Below are 19,955 nucleotides of genomic sequence, written 5' to 3'. Positions count from 1 at the left end.
GTGATACAAAATGCTCTATAACAGCGAGTGCATATGGACATTTCTTCTTGTTGACTGCAATGTTCTTGTTTGTGTCTTTATAGAAGGAGCAGAACTTGCAGGTGCTGGGACTGGTCAAGTCAGATGAAGGTTTCTATCAGTGTTTAGCTGAGAATGACGCTGGTAATGTGCAGTCGAGTGCTCAGCTCATCATACTGGATCAAGGTACGTCTAAGATTGATTTTTTTTTTTATTTTTTTTTTTATTATTCTTTTTTTTTTTTTTGCTTTTTAACTATACACATGAACATATACATTTCCATGTAACAGAAAGCCCCCCCCCCCTCCCCCTCCCCCCAAAAGCCATTTTACATTGATTTTCTATACCTCCTTTTCTTAGTCTTTTATTAACACACTTTTATGGACCAAGTCCACTACATTTTAAGAATGATCTGAAAGGTCCCCAAACTCCATCAAAGACTGTATATTTGTCCCTTAAAATATAAGTCATCTTTTCCATTGACACATTTGTTACCATTTCTTTTAGCCAACATCCTATACTTGGTGCACAAATATTTTTCTAATTTAAAGAAATAAGCCGGGGTTTACTTGAAGAATGCATATATTTATAAATATATACTCTTTCTTTTTTAACTTGATCTCCTTAGGAAACAAATGTAATAGAAAAAGTAAAGGTGACAATGGAATGTTAACATCAAGAATCTTCTCTATCATTTCTTTCACACCTTTCACCGGCAACAAAATTTTCTTCGCACTCCCATATGCAATGATATAATGTACCTTTAAACTCACTGCATCTTAAGCAAGTGTCAGACAGGGACATTTTCATTATATTTATGCAATACAACTGGAGTTATATAAGACTGAATATTTTTGAAACGTTTCCCATTGTAAACCCTATTGGAAAATCCAGCCAAAACCAGCTTGGTTCTTCCTGCAGGGAAGTTCTTATATTAGTTTTAGTACACTCTCATTACAAAAAGTGTTCATAACGTCTCATTATAGATGAGGGTGCTCCGATCAGGGTTCTTAGGGACGATTACGATCACTATTGGCCGATACCGATCACCGAAATAAATAATACTACATGATAAATAGAAGGCTTGAAATAGACTCATTGGGGTTATTAGGCTATTCTCAACAACAACAATGTATTTTAAGTATAAAAAAAAGTTAAGAGATGAGAAAGTATCATGAATTGACAACTCTTTATTTATCCGCAAGCAACATGTGCAACATATAGAGGTGATTAGGAACAGCTTATAGCTTAACAAATATAGCATTCACAGAACAGTCTTTATCAACAGAGAGTAATCAAATGTAAAACAACTGCATAGTCTTCACTTTATAAATTAAATATAGATTAATCAATCTACTAAAGAGCAGTGAGTGATTTCTCTTTATCTTAAGTTGTTTGATTAACATTAACGACACAGACGGCATCAGGAATATTAGGCTGCTGTCGCTTTAAGAGCGAATGCACGGATCCAATATACTGATACACACACAGCTTATTTCCCAGCTGTTCACTTAAGACATAACCAATGGTGTTTAAGTGAATACTCACAAAGCTGGGTATTTTGACATATTTCTGTGTGTATTTAACCGTTTAGACGCCAAAGTTCACGTTGCTTGTCCTTGTTCCACTCTGTCGCGGGGCGCACGCACAGAAAGTCGCTTGCGTATTTTTTGCGGCTTAATGCAGTTTTAATAACTCTTTTTATTATCGAGCACAGCAGTTTAGCAACAGTAGACTGCATTTTACGACAATCACTGATTTGGACGTTAAACTTGGGCTTTTAGGGAGGAATGATAGCACACTGCTGTGAAGGAGAGAAATGCAGTAAAATCGCACAGATCTAGTTTGTTGCTGTAATTGCTGAAGGGTTGCTGTCACTGCGATGTCTCCGCTCTCCACAAAGATGTTAGCCTGGTTAAAACCAGACCATTCTCAGTAGTAACTGAGTTATGGTCTGGCAAAGCTTCATTAATAACTCATTTCCAAAGGGGCGTCACCAACGGACGTCGCTCAAATGCCTCTGGGCGCAATTGGATAGACCTAAAACCAATCAGAGCGATCATCATCGTGTAAAGCCATATGCTGCGTCCCAATTCGCCTTAGTTACACTACGCCATAAAAGTATGTACTCTTTTTGTGAAGAAAAGGTATTTACTTTTGAATGTGTAGCAAAAAAGTAGGCAAGCTTTGGGCCATACTACTTCGTCATCTTTATCGGACGGATCTGTCGCGTGCATCCTGTCACTTAAACTGCCCTGTCAATCATCTCGTCACAATTAAAATCCTCTATTAAATCTAATTTAATTTCTTACCGTTTCGGAGAGAAATGTAGTAGCACGTTCATCTGCCAGTGGGTCTTTCATGGAGACTGTCCTCATGTGTTTGCAATTTGAATATAATAATGCATTTAAAAGTTGCTGCGGTTCACCAACGGTACGTCGCTCAAATGCCTCTGGGCGCAATTGGATAGACCTAAAACCAATCAGAACGATCATCATCGTGTAAAGCCCGCCCCAACGTTTCTGATTGGTGCCGCGATTTCGACGGATTAGAAATGGGCTTGAATGAGCTCTTTGCCAGACTACTTGCAGAGCAAATCTAAATTTGCCGGAAGTTGTCTGGGTTTTCCCAGGCTACAAAGATGTTGCAGATTTATTGCCCTTTTTAGACACCTGGTGGAACTGCCAGACCGGTGAATATAGTGAAGCAATTTTAGAAGAGTTTTGCGTCATCTGATCGATCTTTATAGAGACCACTGATTAAACTATATAAAGCTATTATCGGCTGATAACGATCGGCGCCCGATCAATCGGAGCACCATTAAATAGTGGTCCATTTAGTTTTACAACAATATCACAACTATTTTAGTGTTTTGTTAAAAAAAAAAAAAAAAGCCTAAACATCTCAGGGAAACTGGAGGATTTGTCCATGTAGATGATCTTTCTTTAATATGAATCTAATTGAAAGTATAATGGTTGAATGTAGTGTTGGTGTAAGTCAGGTGCATGATGCCATCTGCTGCAGCTTCCTCTCTGGCAGTGCCACCTGTTCAGTGTGTGTGTGTGTGTGTGTGTGTGTGTGCGCTCACGGCCATGTGTGTGCCAGAACCGGAGTTTATTGTAAAATGTGAGGTTGCAATCATGCTCTGGATGGTTGCTGGGATATTATTTACCAACTGCCGAAGTCTCTGTGATATTCTGGTCCCTAGATCTGCCAGGCAAAACCGTATAGCATGATATTTGAGATATTATTCCTGTACATTCATAACTGTGAAGGACAACACATTGTAGTTAATAATACAGGGCTTTGTTCAACTCCCTGTCCTTTCGTATGAGCAATGGAACCATCCAACCATCTACGAGAGTAGCACTGAATTTGTTGATTCAAGATTCAAGATCCAAGATTTGTTGTCAGATTGTCACTCTGTTTCTGTGAAAAGAGTATCTTTCTGAGTTGAAGCCTGTGTCTCTATGTATTCTCTATGGGCCTTTGATGCAGTCTTTGCTCCTCTTGTATGAAAATGGCCTATAAACTCTTTATTTTGGCAGGCTTCTCAGCGTGTTCTAGTTAAAGCTGCTAGACGGGTCTGATTGGAGGCTTTTTTGAAGCCTCACTTCTCGCTGCCATCTGGACTAGCACATGGTGAATAGGAAAACACGGTTGCTTATCTTCACTTATTGTTAGAGCTGATTGCTGAGTTTATTAAGTTACAGACAGGGAGTTTGTGGCACAGTCTGTGAAACTTGCTCATTATAATTTTTTTGTAAGGGAATAAATGCTCCCATACTCATTAGGGTAATGCTGAATTGTTTTTTCCCCTTAGCTCTAGATTTGACATGCTGTGATTGTCTTAAGCACAACTGTAGTTGCAGAGATTTCTATGTAGATTTGCTCAGATTTTCTCAGAAAGCACAGAAAAGTTATTTTAATCTGTGGTAAAAAAAAAAAAAAAATATGAATGACAGCTGAAAGTGACCTCATAACATCCTAGCAACCACCCATTACACCTTAGCAACCGCTCTAAAGACTATTCGGAACATTGTAGTTGCACAGCAACACAAAGGCAACTATTCATAACACCATTGTAACTGTAACAATGCAGCCTGGGTGCCAGCCCGAACCCCGCCCACAATATTTTTTGGTCGGGAAGTTCTGACTAGAATATGAGTATGACGAAGTCAGGCTAGTAACAATGTGCTAAAGACTACTTAGAATGCCTTAGCAACTGCATAGCAACACCCTGTTGACTACCCATAACACCCTAGCAACCTCTTAACAAGGTATTAAAGACTATTCAGTGTGTCTTAGGAACTACATTTCAACACACTGGCATGGGAATCACCCATAAAACACTTGCAACAACAGAACAATGTGCTAAATACTACTCTGAACACCCTAGCAACTGCGTAGCAACACCCTGGTGACCACCCAGAACACCTTAGCAACAATGCACTACATTTTATTAAGAACACCTTAGAAACCACATTGCAACACCCTGGCATGAAAACCACCCATAACACCCTTGCGACAACAAAACAATGTGCTAAAGACTACTCTGAAAACCATAGCAACTGCATAGCAACACCCTGGTGACCACCCATAACACCTTAAGAACAATACACTAAAGATTAATAAGAATGCCTTAGAAACCACATTGCAACACCCTGGCATTGCAACCACCCATAGAACCCTTGCAACAACAGAACTAAAGACTAATTGGAACACCCTAGCAACTGCATAGCAACACCCTGGCAACCACCCATTACACCTTAGCAACAATGTACTAAAAGACTATTTTAGCAACCAACCACATTGCAACACCCTATCATGGCAACCACCCATAAAAGCGGCGTTCTAAAAAATGTGGCGCTCAAGTTAAAATAAGTTTAAAAAGTTTATAGACATTCAGTTTTTAAAGGGATAGTTCACCCAAAAAATTCTGAAAACTCATAATTTACTCACCAAAGTCGTTCCAAACCTGTATGAAATTCTTTCTTCTTTTGATAAGGAAGATATTTTGAAGAATGTTGGTAATCAAACAGTTAATGACTTCCATAGTATTTCAAAGCGTTCCTTCATCATGGAAACTACATTGTAATTGACAAACTCATCCATTAGAATATTTGTGAAGACTTTGTGCAGCACAATGAGCAGAAATGTGGGTCGCCACAAGCATTAAAAGACGTGTATAGCTGGTATGAGATCAGGACGTGACCTGACAGTTTGAGCTTGTTTACTTTCCCCAGATTCATTTTAATTCCATATTTGCATGTGAATGCTTGTTTTTCCTGGCAGTGACTTATTATTATTATTAAGGATTCATGGCAACTGAAAAAATCCTAAATTTTTCATTCCGTTTTTTCTTTCTCTTCCAAAAAAAACTCGTATGGCACAAACACCCCGCAAAAACCAATTTCCCAGCATCTGTTTCTAGACAGAGCTGCATTTTTCTGAGTGCTGGTAATCTGCAGGTTGTGTGTGTGTGTGTGTGTAGAAGTGATGGAGTGAAGAAAAGTCGGACGAGAGCTTGGACACACTGTAGATGTCCCTCATGGGGGCTGATGGATGCTTGACTATAGTTGTTACTGGACCTTGCAAGTGGCCTCCAGTTCCAGGTATGTGTGTAGATAAATGGTAGATGAAGATACAATGTGAGTCTGAGCGTAGAAAAAGGTGATGGATCTGAGAGCATACAATGCTGATTTGGGCCATATTTGTGTTTATATCTCAGCTGAGGAGTCTGTGGAACCATAAAACATAAACAGTATGTCTCCGCTGAGGCCTCTCACTGTGTTCATGTGACACTTTAACTAGGCCTGTGTGCCAGACAGCAGAGCAAATACGCTTGGCTTATTTATGGCCTCAGAAAGAGCCCTCAAGCTGCTTTCCAACATCTCTGCTTTGTTTATAAGATTCATCACTCAGTGGTTGGAATATTAATGTGATTTAGTTGATGTTGCGAAGCCTGTAGCTGTTGCTTAACTCGAAGGAATTATTCTGCTTGAGAATGAAGAAATGTAATTTCACCCAAATAAAAAATAAAGCAGTTTTTATGACGCACCAGATTGACCGTGTTTGAAATGCGATACTAGATTACTGAATCAAGTTTCTTCAACTTCAGACACTTCTATATTTCCCAGCGGTTGATTTTTTTATTAGAATAACTTATAAATGTTTTGCTACTTTTAAAATGGCTACATGTAGACTTATTGTTGAATACTTATTCCAGACACAAACTTTCAATCATGAATCTGAAAATCCATTATTAAAATTATTACAGATTAAACTATGACTATAAAATATGAAAGAAAGAGCGACTTAAACCATTGCAATAATTATTGGGTGAAAATAATTTATATTCATTTTCTGTGCCTGTGAACAAATTTGCCCCCAAATTATTACTATTTTTTTATATTTATACTAAGTGAAAAAGCATTAGGCTGTTTTCTTAGTGATATGCTATTTCCACTAAGTGAAAATAGCGATAGATATTTACACTGTAAAAAGTGTATTTTCTTTGCAACGTGTAAATAGTAGTTAGATACTATTTGCACCTCAGTATTTTAGTACATTATCAAACAGTATGCAATAATAGCATATTGAGTGTAAATAATTGTATTTATTAAGTAAATGCTGCCTTATTAGGACAATAAAGCCCTCCCTACACATACCCCTAACCCTACCCGATAAACACTTTATTATTAAAGAACCGTTAGGCATTTTGATTTTACTTTTCACATATTTTCTTCATATTTATTTAAAATAATTGGCTTACCAATCTGATATGCGACGGGAAAGGGGAGCAGAACCAGTTCGGAAAGGGGCGGATTCAAACTTGTGTTAAAACTCACTCTCTACGCCACTGTGGCTGTCGAAGCATAGGTGGGTTTTGTATGTTTCTCTAGTCCAACCAGACATTGGTGGGCGGAGTTAGTGTAAATAGCTCGGGCTATTTGCACGTTTTATTTGTTTCCCCCTTCAAAAGTTAGACAGCAGTGTCAGTTAAAGGGTTAGTTCACCTAAACATGAAAATGCTGTCAGTAATTACTCTCCTTCATGTTGTTCAAACCCCGTAAGACTTTCGTTCATCTTCGGAACACAAATTAAGATATTTTAGATGAAATCTGAGAGCTGTCTCACTCCTCCATAGGCTTCTAGGTAAATGAAATCTGCCATCCCAGAAAGTTAGTAAAGACATCGTTAAAATAGTCCAAGTGACTACAGCGGCTCAACCTTAAGTTTATCAAGAGACGAGAATACTTTTTGTGCGCAAAACAAACAAAAATAACCACTTTATTCAACTATTGATTTTCTTCTGTGTTTCTTCTGTGTGAGTTCACGTAGTGTAACAGCGCAGCGCTTCTGGGTTGTACGTCAGAACGGAGGCTCACTATTGGCCGACGCTGGTCATGTGTGTGATGCTGGCCAATAGTGAGCCTCCATTCTGATGTACAACCCAGAAGCGCTGCGCTGTTACATAAACTTAAGGTTGAGCCACTGTAGTCACTTGGACTATTTTAAACATTGTCTTTTACTAACCTATGAGGAGTGAGACAGCTCTCAGATTTAATCAAAAATATCTTAATTTGTGTTCCTTGCAACTTCGGCGGGTCGCCGGCCGCCGCATCAGGAAGTCTCGAGTGATATCAGGTCTCGCGATGTAAACAATTGCTTTACGGCCAAAAGAAATCTGCTAAAATGCTGTCATTATTGCGCTCCCTCACGCTGTTCGAACCCGAATGAAGAAGACGTTTTAAAGAATGTCCCGTCTGCTTTGATGTCATTGATCTACTAGCCTCTGGTGTCTGAGAATCGCCAACGAGTTTTTACAACAGTGTTGTCAAATATCTATTCCGAAGCTGTGGGGGGAGCTCTAGAGAGAAACCTGCGAGCAAAAAGCGAGAATACAGCGAAGAAATCCCGAAACTACTGAATGCAGCTTTAAGACTGAAAAACAAATATCACTTGTGAGTTTTGGGGTTCTCTGTGGTATCAACAACTGATATATAAAAGGTCTGTAGGTTTGCTGATGTACATTGTGAAATGCTAATTTGTACTGCATGAATTCTTATCCTGAACTCCCAGTGATTCAGTTTGATTTAATAATCTCATGTTTGCTCGGCATTGAAACAAAGAGCTATCGCTGTAGCCTACAAACAGCCTGAGCCCAAGCTTCTCAAAGGAGCACAGTGATATTTTTGGTACTGGGACTGAGCATGACAAATGGGACTGAAGTGCATGTCAGAGAATAACAGATTTGGCTGCGGGACTTGAGCGCGAGGGATTGGCACAGTTTGATGGAGGTCTAGCAGGTGCAGGAGGGAATGGGGCCGATGCTTTACTGACCCCGAGGGCTGGCGTAACTGGGTATAGACATACAGTAATGACGTGCCAGATGGGCGTCTGCCTTCCCAGTGAACACATAGGATGTCCCCTGCCAGCTTCACGCTGAGACCCGTAATCCTGTGCTTTGGTGCTGGGCGGGACGTCCCGTCGAGGTGCCCGTTCCTCCCCCCTAGATCTGCGCTTTCATCTCTTTAGACTATGGAAGCAAGACGTCTCAGGAGACGAAACGCTGCTCTGCATCACGTGAGAGACCTGTTTAATCTCAACAGGGGTGTTGATGGCCTTTAATCCATCATCCTCTCATATTCATGATGTTTACTTTGAAGAGATAGACTGCTGTCGCCTCTGCAGTGGTTCAGGCTTCAGATCCGGTGCACAATCGCTGCGGGCCAGCTGTATCTCCAATGAAAAATTGGACTATTGTGTACTTGGCTTCTTGAATATCATATCTGCTTATTAAAAAGAAAATCCCTTGCTTTGTGTTTAGTTGCTTCAACAAAATGGATTGAATTGCCTAGAAAAGGCTGGAGATATTTTTTAAGGGCCCGTATCAAGAAATATCTAATGAATGTTTTTATTTTTATAAAAAAAAAAAAAAAAAAGATCTGATCTTTTTAAGGGGTCGGAAAACTTTTTATGCGCTTCGGCCGTTCATTTACATGACCACGGCATTTTGGGAGGCTGAAAACACAAACTTTTGAAAACGATACCGTTATCGTCTCCGTTTAAACTACAAAAACATGAATGTGAATGGAAGCTTGTTTCTGCTATGGAATAACATAAAAAAGGTCATTGAGACTTTTTATCTCACAATTCAGACTTTTCTTAATCATAATTGTGATTTACATCTCTCAATTCGGACTTTATAACTTGTCATTTTTATATCTCACAATTCTGAGAAAAAAGTCAGAATTGAGAGATGAAAAGTTGTAATTGTCTATTTAATTTAATAATATATCATTTAATATCACAATTCAGAATTGAGCTATAAAATTGGAATGATGAGAAAGAAAAACTCTGATTTCCAAGATATAAATTCTGGGTTTTTTTCTGAGATTCTGAGATGATTGCAAGTTATGAACTTGGAATTACAAGAAATAAAGTCTGAATTGCGAGATATAAACTCGCTATTAAAAAACTCAGAATTATGAGTTATAAACTGGGAATTGGATGAAATAAAGTCATAATTACAGTATATAAATTCTGACTTTTTTCTCACAATTGTGAGTTTATATTTGCAATTCTGACTTTTTTTTCACAGAATAAAGTCTGAATTGTAAGATAAAAACTCACAGTTGTGTGAAAAAGTCAGAATTGTGAGATAAATTACAATGACTTTTTAAATAAGAGAGGACAGAATTGTAAGATGAAAAGTTGCAATTGCCTTTTTAATTGGGAGTTTATATCTCAGTATTGTTAACCTTTTCTCGCATTTCTTAGTTAATATCACACAATTCAGAATTGTGAGCTGTAAAATTGGAATTATGAGAAATAAAGTCAGAATTGCAAGATATAAATTCTGTCTTTTTCTCAAAATTCTGAGTTTATATCTCAATACTGAGATAATTGAGAGATATCAACTTGGAATTATTAGAAATAAAGTCAGAATTGTGAGTTATAAAGTCAGAATTGTGAGTTAAACTTGGGATTGCAAGAAATAAAGTCAGAATTACAAGATATAAATTTTGAATTTTTTCACAATTCTCAGATAGAATTATGAGTTATAAAGTTTGAATTGTGAGTTAGAAACAGGGAATTGGAAGAAATAAAGTCAGAATTACAGGATATAAATCTTGATCTTCAACTTTTTCACAGAATTGTGGGATATGACTTGTAATATAAAAACTCGCAGTTGTGAGAAAAAGTCAGAATTGTGAGATCAATTATAAATGACTTTTTTTAAATAAGAGAAGCCATATAGAAATATAAGAGAGTACAACCCTAGAGATCTGTGTGATTTAGCTGCCCATTTCTCCTCCTCAAACACTCCTAAAGTGTCTATAGATCAAGAGCTGCTCCACATTTCAGCATTAGTCAAACCTGTCTGATCTCAGGACATGAGTGCCGGTGAAGAACATGAACCCTCGCATGAAAGAGTGATATAACCCGCTTTTTATGTCTTCACTCTATATAAAACCCCTTCCAGACCCCTCACGGTAATACCATGTTCCCTCAGATCAATAGTAGAGAGGTGTTAGATTTAATGCCAATGGATGAAGTGTTTTTGTGTCACGTCTCCTGTACCGTTGGTCATTTCAGTCTAACCCGTCTGTGTTAGATGAAAGAAGGAGCTCAATAAGTGGTCATTAGCAGTGCACTCTCTCCGACGGCCACATCATAAATACATGGAGGTGTCCTCATGTAGTACAATTACCTCTTTAGGATATTAATATGATTCTTGGTGACCTATATAGTCATCATTGCTCTGAGCAACCAAGAAACTAATTTGTATATTCTCGAAATACCATTTTCTGTGTATTAAATGCATAATTACATCGATTTAAAGCAAAAGTGGAGTTAAGAATTCTCATTTTACACCAAAGGCCTTTTGACCTTTTTTCTTAGCTTCAGTGTGTATCATTAATGAGCGAAGTCACCATCTGTTCCAGTGGCACCAGCTATTGCTCTCTGCTATGAATAGAGTCGGTATTAATCTTCTGCTGTTAACCACCGTACGTCACATGACTGCATTCATCATCAGACCGGCTGAAGCTGATGATCCTGATAGCATCCTAGTTGACAAATGTATGTTGTCCAAACACCTGGACATGTTAATCTGTAGCGTATCCTCACTTTTTCTTGCATATCGGCACTTCTCACGTGTTGCCGGTACGCTGAGCACATCAAATCATTATACAATCAGGCTAATTATATACAGAGTGTGTTCTGAGATTTTAAAAAGCCGTACGAACTGAACAGACCAATTATGCACAAAAGGACTAAATCCCTATTGTTTAATTTAGGGATGCACCGATATGAAAAGTTTGGCCGATACGATAACTCGTATCTTATAGTAATATTATAGTAATACTTGGTAATAAAGCAGTAATATTTGAAAGCCGATAACCGATATATTGGCTGATAAATCTAAATCCAAATTTTGATATAATTTGAGAACCTGATTACAAAAACCAAGCCTCACATTTAAAACCCATATCCCAAGCACACAATCATAATGATGTACTCATAATTGTATGTAGCCGATATGACAGACTTGCACTTAACTGTATTTTAATCAATTCAAAAACATCATGGCGACAATGCGCATCTTAAGCCTCTCAGCTGAAGGAAATAATACATTATTTATCAGCTTTAATATATCGGCCACATTTTCTTATCGGGCCGATAAAGATAACATTATACATGAACATACTGTATATCGGCTGATACCGATATAGTGGCCGATATATCATGCATTCGTAGTTTAATTTTGCGTGAGTCACCGTAGGCACGGTCACTCCAAAAGTGTGATTAGATTAGCGTGAGCCACTCTTATTTTGACACTGATGATAAAAAGTGCAACTCATTTGAATTCTATTGAGAATGTTCCACTTTAAAACGCTATGGAGAAAATCAAACATGATCTAAAACAGCCACATCAACTAAAAAGACGGATGAAAAGAGGGTAAAACATAGGGCTGTCAAACGATTAATCGCGATTAATCTCATCCAAAATAAAAGTTTGTTTTTACATAATATATGTGTGTGTACGGAGTATAATTATTTTCTATATATAAATACACACACATGCATGTATACTTAAGAAAAATGTGTTATTTATATATAAAATATTTATATATAATATAAATTATATATAATATAAATATATATACACAGTATATACATGCAAATATTTCTTAAATATATACATGCATGTGTGTGTATTTATATATAGAAAATAATTATACACCGTACACACACATATATTATGTAAAAACAAACTTTTATTTTGGATGCGATTAATCGCGATTAATCGTTTGACAGCCCTAGTAAAATATCATTCTACACCAATATAAATTAGAAAGCTTCTCATCGTGACCACCTTTACCAGAATTTATCACGTTCTATTGTATTTATTGTGGTCAATTTTAACTAACTAGTTGTAGAATTTATAATAGGTGACCCTGGATCACAAAACCAGTCACGAGTCGCACGGGTATATTTGTGGCAATAGCCAACAATACATTGCATGGGTCAAAATGATCGATTTTTCTGTTATGCCAAAAATCATGGGGATATTAAGTAAAGATTATGTTACATTTACATTTTCATTTATGCATTTGGCAGACGCTTTTATCCAAAGCGACTTACATTGCATTTCAAGGTACACATTTACATTCTTATCAGTTCTTGCTTTCCCTTGGAAACGAACCCATGACCTTGGTGTTGCAATACTTTCTACCGTATATTTTCCTACTTTCCTACCTTTCTACCGTTATATTTTCCTACCGTAAATATATAAAACATGTATTTTTGTGTGTGAATGCAGCACAATCGCCAACATAAATGCACAACTTTAAAGGAGATTTTCTCAATGTTTCGATTTTTTTTTGCACCCTCAGATTCCAGATTTTCAAATAGTCGTATCTCGGCCAAATATTGTCCTATCCTAACAAACCATACATCAATGGAAAGGATATTTATTCAGTTTTCAGATTAATAATAAAAAAAAAAATGACCCATGTGGCTGGTTTTGTGGCCCAGGGTCACATATGTTAAGGGAACAGATTGCTGTAGCTATATAGTTTAAATGTGAAGTTTGCCAGAGGAAGAAGAAAAGCTAGAGAGATGGTCACGCACACACAAAAGCTGAACCAGAGATAAATGCTGAGTGATATCATTTTTTTCTCCCTGAGGCTAGACAGATGAACATTGATGGCTTGTCTTTGTGTAAAACTGTAATTGCTACAACTAATGTTTAATTTGTTCTCCGTCTAATGGATTTTGTCATTTAGGGGAAGCTATAAGCTAATGAGTGCTGCTATCAGTGTATATTATCAGTCTGTTCAGAAGAAGACATGAAGAGCACATCTCAACACAATACATCTCTCAGAAGGTGCTTTTAAACTCTCAGAGGTTGTTCTTTCATAGCTCAAGAGACTGCGAATGTAATTGTATAAGCGTAGTAAAGGAGTGTAAGGTTGAGTGTAATGTCTGACATTTTTGCAATTGCATTTTGTGTGGGTCAAGGGTAGTGGTCGACCGCCGATATTTGGAATTTTTTAGATATCGGCATCGGCCGATAAATATTTCCGTTTGGCCGATATATTTCAAAACAGTTTGTGACTGTGCATTAGCGCTTTTTTCCACTGACGCGAACAGAGCGAGCGTGAATGAACTGAATACACTCGCTCTGCTCCGCCCAGCACCGTAAAACAAGCCACGTAGAAGTAAAGCAGACATCTGACAGACACAGTAAATGACCATTCGCATTCGCTTTCTAACCTGACGCTACATTGTGTTACACACAAAAACACTCCGGCGTGCAGCAGAGTCTATTCAAACAGTACCGTGATATGTCAGATCCGCAGCCCAGCGGTAGCTCCAGTGGGGGTCACAGATGTGATATAAACGAATTCAAACAAAACTGAAAACATTTTACCTCACAAACAGTCAAAAATCCTGTGACTGGCTGTTCCTCAGATACGCGCGTTGTTCTCGGGTTACATTTAAACTAGACGCTGTTTTCCAACGGACTCGCGTGCACGGAAAAGCTGGGTCGCGTGCATTACAGATCAGTTGGTCGCGTGAGGTGGATGAGAGGAGAACACTATGTAATAATATTACGTTTGAAAATAAATCCTTGAAAATGTTATTCACTATCTACTGTATTTATTTATCCATGATTGGCGTAATATCGTGTGTAGTATACATTTTCATATGTTCATGTATGTCATGCAAATACATGTGACGGCTTGCAACGTTTTAAAGAAACAAACAAGCAAAACTAAACACATAAATCATTATTATTTAAATGTACTTGAAGTAAAACAACCTGTTTAAAGTAAATAGTGTAAATAAACTATGTGAGATTTATATTTAACTATGTATTGTACATAAAATGTATAATTTCACATACTATTTTGTCATTAATTTATGAATATTGTTTAGATTGGTTCATTAATGATAAATGTTATTTGTAACCTGCAGTAAGCAGCAGTAATTATTTGACTGAAAAAATGACTAAATATTAAAGCAGACAAGAAGCTGCTGTGTTACCTTACCTTTTTGTTTACATTTTAACTTCTTAGTAAATATTTTTTTTATTGCAAAAAGAATTTTGCATAAATAGTATGTACAATAAATGTTCATTTAGTTTCACCAATATTCTTTATGTCTCTCATTTACTGTATTCACATGTATTGTATCGGCCTCATATCGGCCAATCGGCCAGATTGCTTTCTCAATATCGGCATCGGCATCGGCCATTAAAAATCCCATATCGGTCGACCACTAGTCAAGGGTATGTCGATGTTGATTGTTGTAACTGTAAACCCGAATAAGTTGGCAAAACTCAATACATTTAAGGCAATCAGTTGCCTCAAAATATTTAAGTTTCAAATATTTAAAGTTTAAGTAAGCAGAACTTGCAGATTTGTATTTTGTACTCATACATTTTACTTGTTCTTAACGTGAAATGTTTGAGTACATTAATCTATACTTTTAACTTAAACATTGTAACCTTAATGTGAACATTTTTGTTATTATAAACTTAGCTGGTTATAGCAAACTAGTTCAATAAATGCTAACATGCTAACAATAGCATAGTTTAGCACTTGCTGTATGAATGCTGCTATATAAAGCATTGACATGCTCTCAAACCAAGCCACATGCACCACTTGTCATCATGACGGTAACTCTCCTAAAATCAACATTAACAAAAATTCTTCTAAATTAGCATTACAAAACATTAATCACTACTAAATCTCCTACTTAACATTAATCTTGCACAAAAAAAACCCATTATATTACACTTAATTTCAGCATTTTACCCTCCCTTTCGAGTGCCATGGGCAAAGCATGCTGGGAAATAGAAATCCCAGCCCAGTTTCATCTAAATTAAAAGAAATAATTTCATAAAACAATGAAACAGTTCAGTTTACTTAAAATTATGGATGTCAAACGATTAATCGCGATTAATCGCATCCAAAATAAAAGTTTGTTTCTACATAATACATGTGTGTGTACGGTGTATAATTATTTTCTATATATAAATACACACACATGCATGTATATATTTAAGAAATATTTGCATGTGTATATACTGTGTATATATATTTATATTATATATAATTTATATTATATATAAATATTTTATATATAAATAACACATTTTCTTAAATATATATGCATGTGTGTGTATTTATATATAGAAAATAATTATACTCCGTACATAAATTATGTAAACACAAACTTTTATTTTGGATGCGATTAATCGCGATTAATCGTTTGACAGCCCTACTTAAAATATATCAGCTCTGTGAACTTGAAAGAAAAAGAAAGTGCTAAATACTCATAAAAGTTCGTTTGACTGAACTAAGTAGTCTAATTTAAGTTTGTCCTACCAAGGTTATTATAGTTTTGCATTTTTAAATTAGTTTTTATTTTAATATCATTTTCAAATTTCCTATGAATTTCAGTTTAGTTTTAGTTAGTTTCATTAATGGTTTTGTTAGTTTTAGTTTAGTTTTTATTTTGTGAACACATTTCTATTTAGTTTTTTATATATTTAGTTTCAGTTTTAGTTTTAGTAATTATAGTTTAGCAGAGTTAACAGAACACTTCCAGTTAAAGACATTTAATTTCAGCAAAGTTTAATGTTTGCAGTTTACATTTAACTCTTGTGAAAACTTCTTAATAATAAAAATAAAATAATTGTTTGAGGATGAACAAAGAACCAAACAAATGCAACTAAAAAGTAAAAATTATATAATAATATTAAAAATGAAATCTTGTTAAACGTGGTGTATAAGAAAAAGAAAAAGATATGTGTATGATTATTATGATTATTCTTTAAGTTTATTTCTATGATTAATCCTTTCAAACATTATAGTTATACACATATTCAAATGTTCTCAGCAGACCAGACATTTAGTATACTTTTACTCTGAAAAATATACGTCTATTTCTGGGCTATTTGTTTTTTCCGTTTTCTGCTCAGTGTGGTATCTTGTCTAATATGTGTGGTATAGGCCTATCTTGTTAAGGCTAGTTTCACATGAGATGGTTATCTTATACCTGGAATTAAGGTACAGCTGTATTTGCATGAGGTGGAAATACTTATTTGGGCCTTTCTGCTTCTTAGGGATTCACACAGAAAGCGGTTTTGCTTTGAAAAACGGAAAAAAGACGCGGGCACAGTGGGGAAAAAGCGCAAGGTCTCGATACGTGTCTTAGTTGAACTTATTTTAACTTGAGTGCTGCGTTTTTAGAGCGTCGTGTCATGCACGTGATGCTGCAGAAGATGAGAGACTCAAGCGCACGGGTCATACATTGAAAAATAAAGTAGCACAGTGGAATTGAAAAAAGTGATTTTCCGGTATGCTTATTTAGGAGAGCTTATTCATTACGAAAACGATTATTTATTTCTGCTAATTATTATTTTGTTTCAGTTAGTTTTTCAGTAACTGTTGTTAGTTTCGTTTAGTTTTAGTTTTTCATTAATGTTGAAATTTCTATTTTATTTCAGTTTACGAAAATGTTTTTTGACCAATAGTTTTAGTCTTAGTTTCAGTTTTCGTTTACGAAAATAACCTTGTGTCCTACTCAATTATTTTGAGCGTTAGGGTTTACAGTGATACTGTCATGCAAGGAACATTTCAGACTTGTCTGACAATAAAGTATTATCTAATCAAATCTAATCTAATGAATAAAGACATCAGTTACATCAAGTCTCCTAAAATTCCCTTAGAGAACATAAAATAGAGACATATAGTGAGTCAGTATGAGCTGTGAATGCTCTCTCAGATTTTTCCCATCTTCACTTAAAGGAATAGTCCACACAAAAATGTATGTATTTATTCATTTACTCACAGCCAAACCCATTCACCTAAAGTCTTTTTCTTCCCGACAATCAAATATACTGCAAGGAAATTCGCCATGCCAGGCGTTTGACATATTTTTAGCAAACAACAATATACATTTTTTTGTTGAACTATTATAAAAGTGAAAAATATTCTCGTTTTTTCCACCTCAGCTGTTTTTCTCCAACTACATGCCTGACATTCTTCCATTATGATTGCATTTTTCATGTTTCTTTGTGATTTATTTCACTGTTTTGTTGATTTCCTGTCATGGAAAAGCCATTGTGTTATGTTTTTCTTTCTTTGTTTGTTTTTCTTTTTATGTGTTCTCCTGTGTTTTGCTCTCCATCCATCCATCCCTCCCTCCCTGTATTTCTGTGTGACTTCACTATCCGCCCCCCTCCACCCTTTATTCCTGCTTTGACTCACACACTGAAAGATGTAGCCCTGCCCTCCCCCCCTCCCACCTCACTGACCCGTGCCACTACTGACCATCTAATGCCAGGGTCCCGAGTCGGCGCTGGTCCCAGACCCTCCGGCCCGCGGGACGTCGTGGCCTCGCTGGTGTCCACTCGCTTCATCAAACTGACCTGGCGTGTTCCCGCTGAACCACACGGAGAAGACGTCACCTACTCAGTGTACTACAGCCTGGAGGGCACTAACAGGCACGCCATTTATCTGTTATATATACACTACTACTGTATCAAAGTTTGGGCTCAGTAAGATAGTAACACATTTTATACTTTTATTCTGCAAGGATCCATGAAATGAATCAAAAGTTACAGTAAACTTTTGTAATGTTGCAAAAAGATTGCTGTTCTTCTCAACATTCTATTGATCAAAGAATCCTGAAAAATCTATTAGTTTCCACAAAAATATGAACAACTGTTTTCAACATTGATAATAATCAGAAATGTGTTTTTGAGCAGCAAATCATCATGTTAGAATGATTTCTGAAGGATCATGTGACACATCTATCTATCTACATGTATTAGTATTTATCTTGTGAAGTATTTATTCATCATAATTAATGATTATTTAAATGAATCTATTTAAAATAACTTTACAGTAATGAGATTCTAATGAGAATTACAAAAAAAGTAAAACATTCATATGCATTATGGTTTGGATCATTTTTGTGCTTAATTGTCATTAAACAATATCATACATGCAAAAAATGGATCATCCAAATAAATAAATATAATATATATTTTAAATAATAATAATAATATAATAATTATAATAAAATATCATATTAAAAATGTAATAAATATTTTATTTGCATTTTGACTATGAAGTGAAATGTGACCCAGGCATGTTTTCGTGTCCTTCACCCTCCGAGAAGCCTTTAATAATGGATGCTATTGATTATTGTATTCTGTTCATTTGTTGCTATTATTTTAAGTCACATGTTGTTCTTATGCATATTTATAACGCCGTTCTGTATGAGCTGCTTTTGACTACAGAAAAATCTGAGAAGCTTTAAACCACCAAATCAGCAGTCCTCTCCTGTTTCAGTCTCATGTGACGCCTCTGATCCTGTACAGGGAGAGGATCGTGAACACCAGTCGTCCAGGAGAGATGCAGGTCACCATCCAGAACCTCATGCCAGACTCCACGTATGCCTTTCGTGTGGTGGCGCACAACAGAAACGGCCCTGGAGAGAGTTCAGCGCCTCTGAGAGTAGCCACCCAGCCTGAGGGTAAGAACAAGTTTTCAATCAACAAATCACCAACATTCACCATGGATTTAATGTAGTAACGCTAACTGTAACCATGGTATTGTGGCAGAAATAGTCTTATGTTTTTATTCATTTCAGGGTTCGTACACCTTTTGAGATTGAAATTCAAGCACTTTACACAGGCTTTTGAATGCTTCAAACTTTTGTCGGATCCAAATATGGTCATTTCCTTTTTATCAGCAACCAATCGTGAAAGTATAAGGGCTGAATGAGCAATCTCATTGGCTGATGATAAATCTTTAAAGCCCGTTTTCTCAAAATGACTTTTCTCTCATACTCCAAGTCTGAAATCTCCACTTCAGTAGCACCGATATACACCAAACTTTCCAGTCTTGTACCTAGTTATATTATAAAGACATTTACAGAGGGATTTGTAAATATATTATTCCTAGCCTGATTTATATAACATTTTATTCCAAAAAACATGGCGAAATTAATTTTTTTAAGGCTATTGACAGTATATTCTGATTTACAGGATAACAAAAGTAGATTTTCCCATCTAATATGTGAACACAATGAAACATTTTTTTTTTAACCTGGCTTTATCCAATACTCAAATTAGCGCATATTTAATTAGATATTGCCTAATTTGCATATTTAAACATTAAATGACAGAAAACTTGTTATACATTTTTTTCTCATCTTAATGTAGGTAATCAACTGGGAAAGTTTCATGGTGATATCTGCTAGTTAAAAACTTTTACCCTATTCACCTGTAGTGTCTCGCTTTAATGTTATGATTTGTAAAACTAAAAAGATGTAGGAAAACTATGGGCCCTATCATACACCCGGCGCAATGCAGTGCCAGGCGCGCCGCAAGGTTTTTT

The 19,955-nt window shown here is 36.2% G+C and overlaps 1 protein-coding gene across 14 annotated transcripts in view; it reads left to right on the top strand.

The window, feature by feature from the left end:
- neo1a (neogenin 1a) overlaps positions 1–19,955 on the top strand; it is a 184,988-nt gene that overhangs the window by 122,976 nt on the left and 42,057 nt on the right. For 10 of the 14 annotated variants that reach the window (XM_079864926.1, XM_079864925.1, XM_079864917.1 and 7 more), the window contains exons 7-9: positions 84–204; positions 17,827–18,052; positions 18,935–19,089. In XM_079864926.1, coding sequence (XP_079721052.1) covers positions 84–204; positions 17,827–18,052; positions 18,935–19,089 — 502 coding nt within the window. The remainder of the gene's footprint in view (positions 1–83; positions 205–17,826; positions 18,053–18,934; positions 19,090–19,955) is intronic. The other 4 variants (XM_079864928.1, XM_079864919.1, XM_079864927.1 and 1 more) reach the window with 1 other exon arrangement.

This window comes from Squalius cephalus (assembly GCF_949319135.1).
Source record: "Squalius cephalus genome assembly, chromosome: 3".
NCBI lineage: Eukaryota > Metazoa > Chordata > Actinopteri > Cypriniformes > Leuciscidae > Squalius > Squalius cephalus.
Note: the sequence above shows the minus strand (reverse complement) of the source record. Positions and strands in the feature narration are given on the sequence as shown.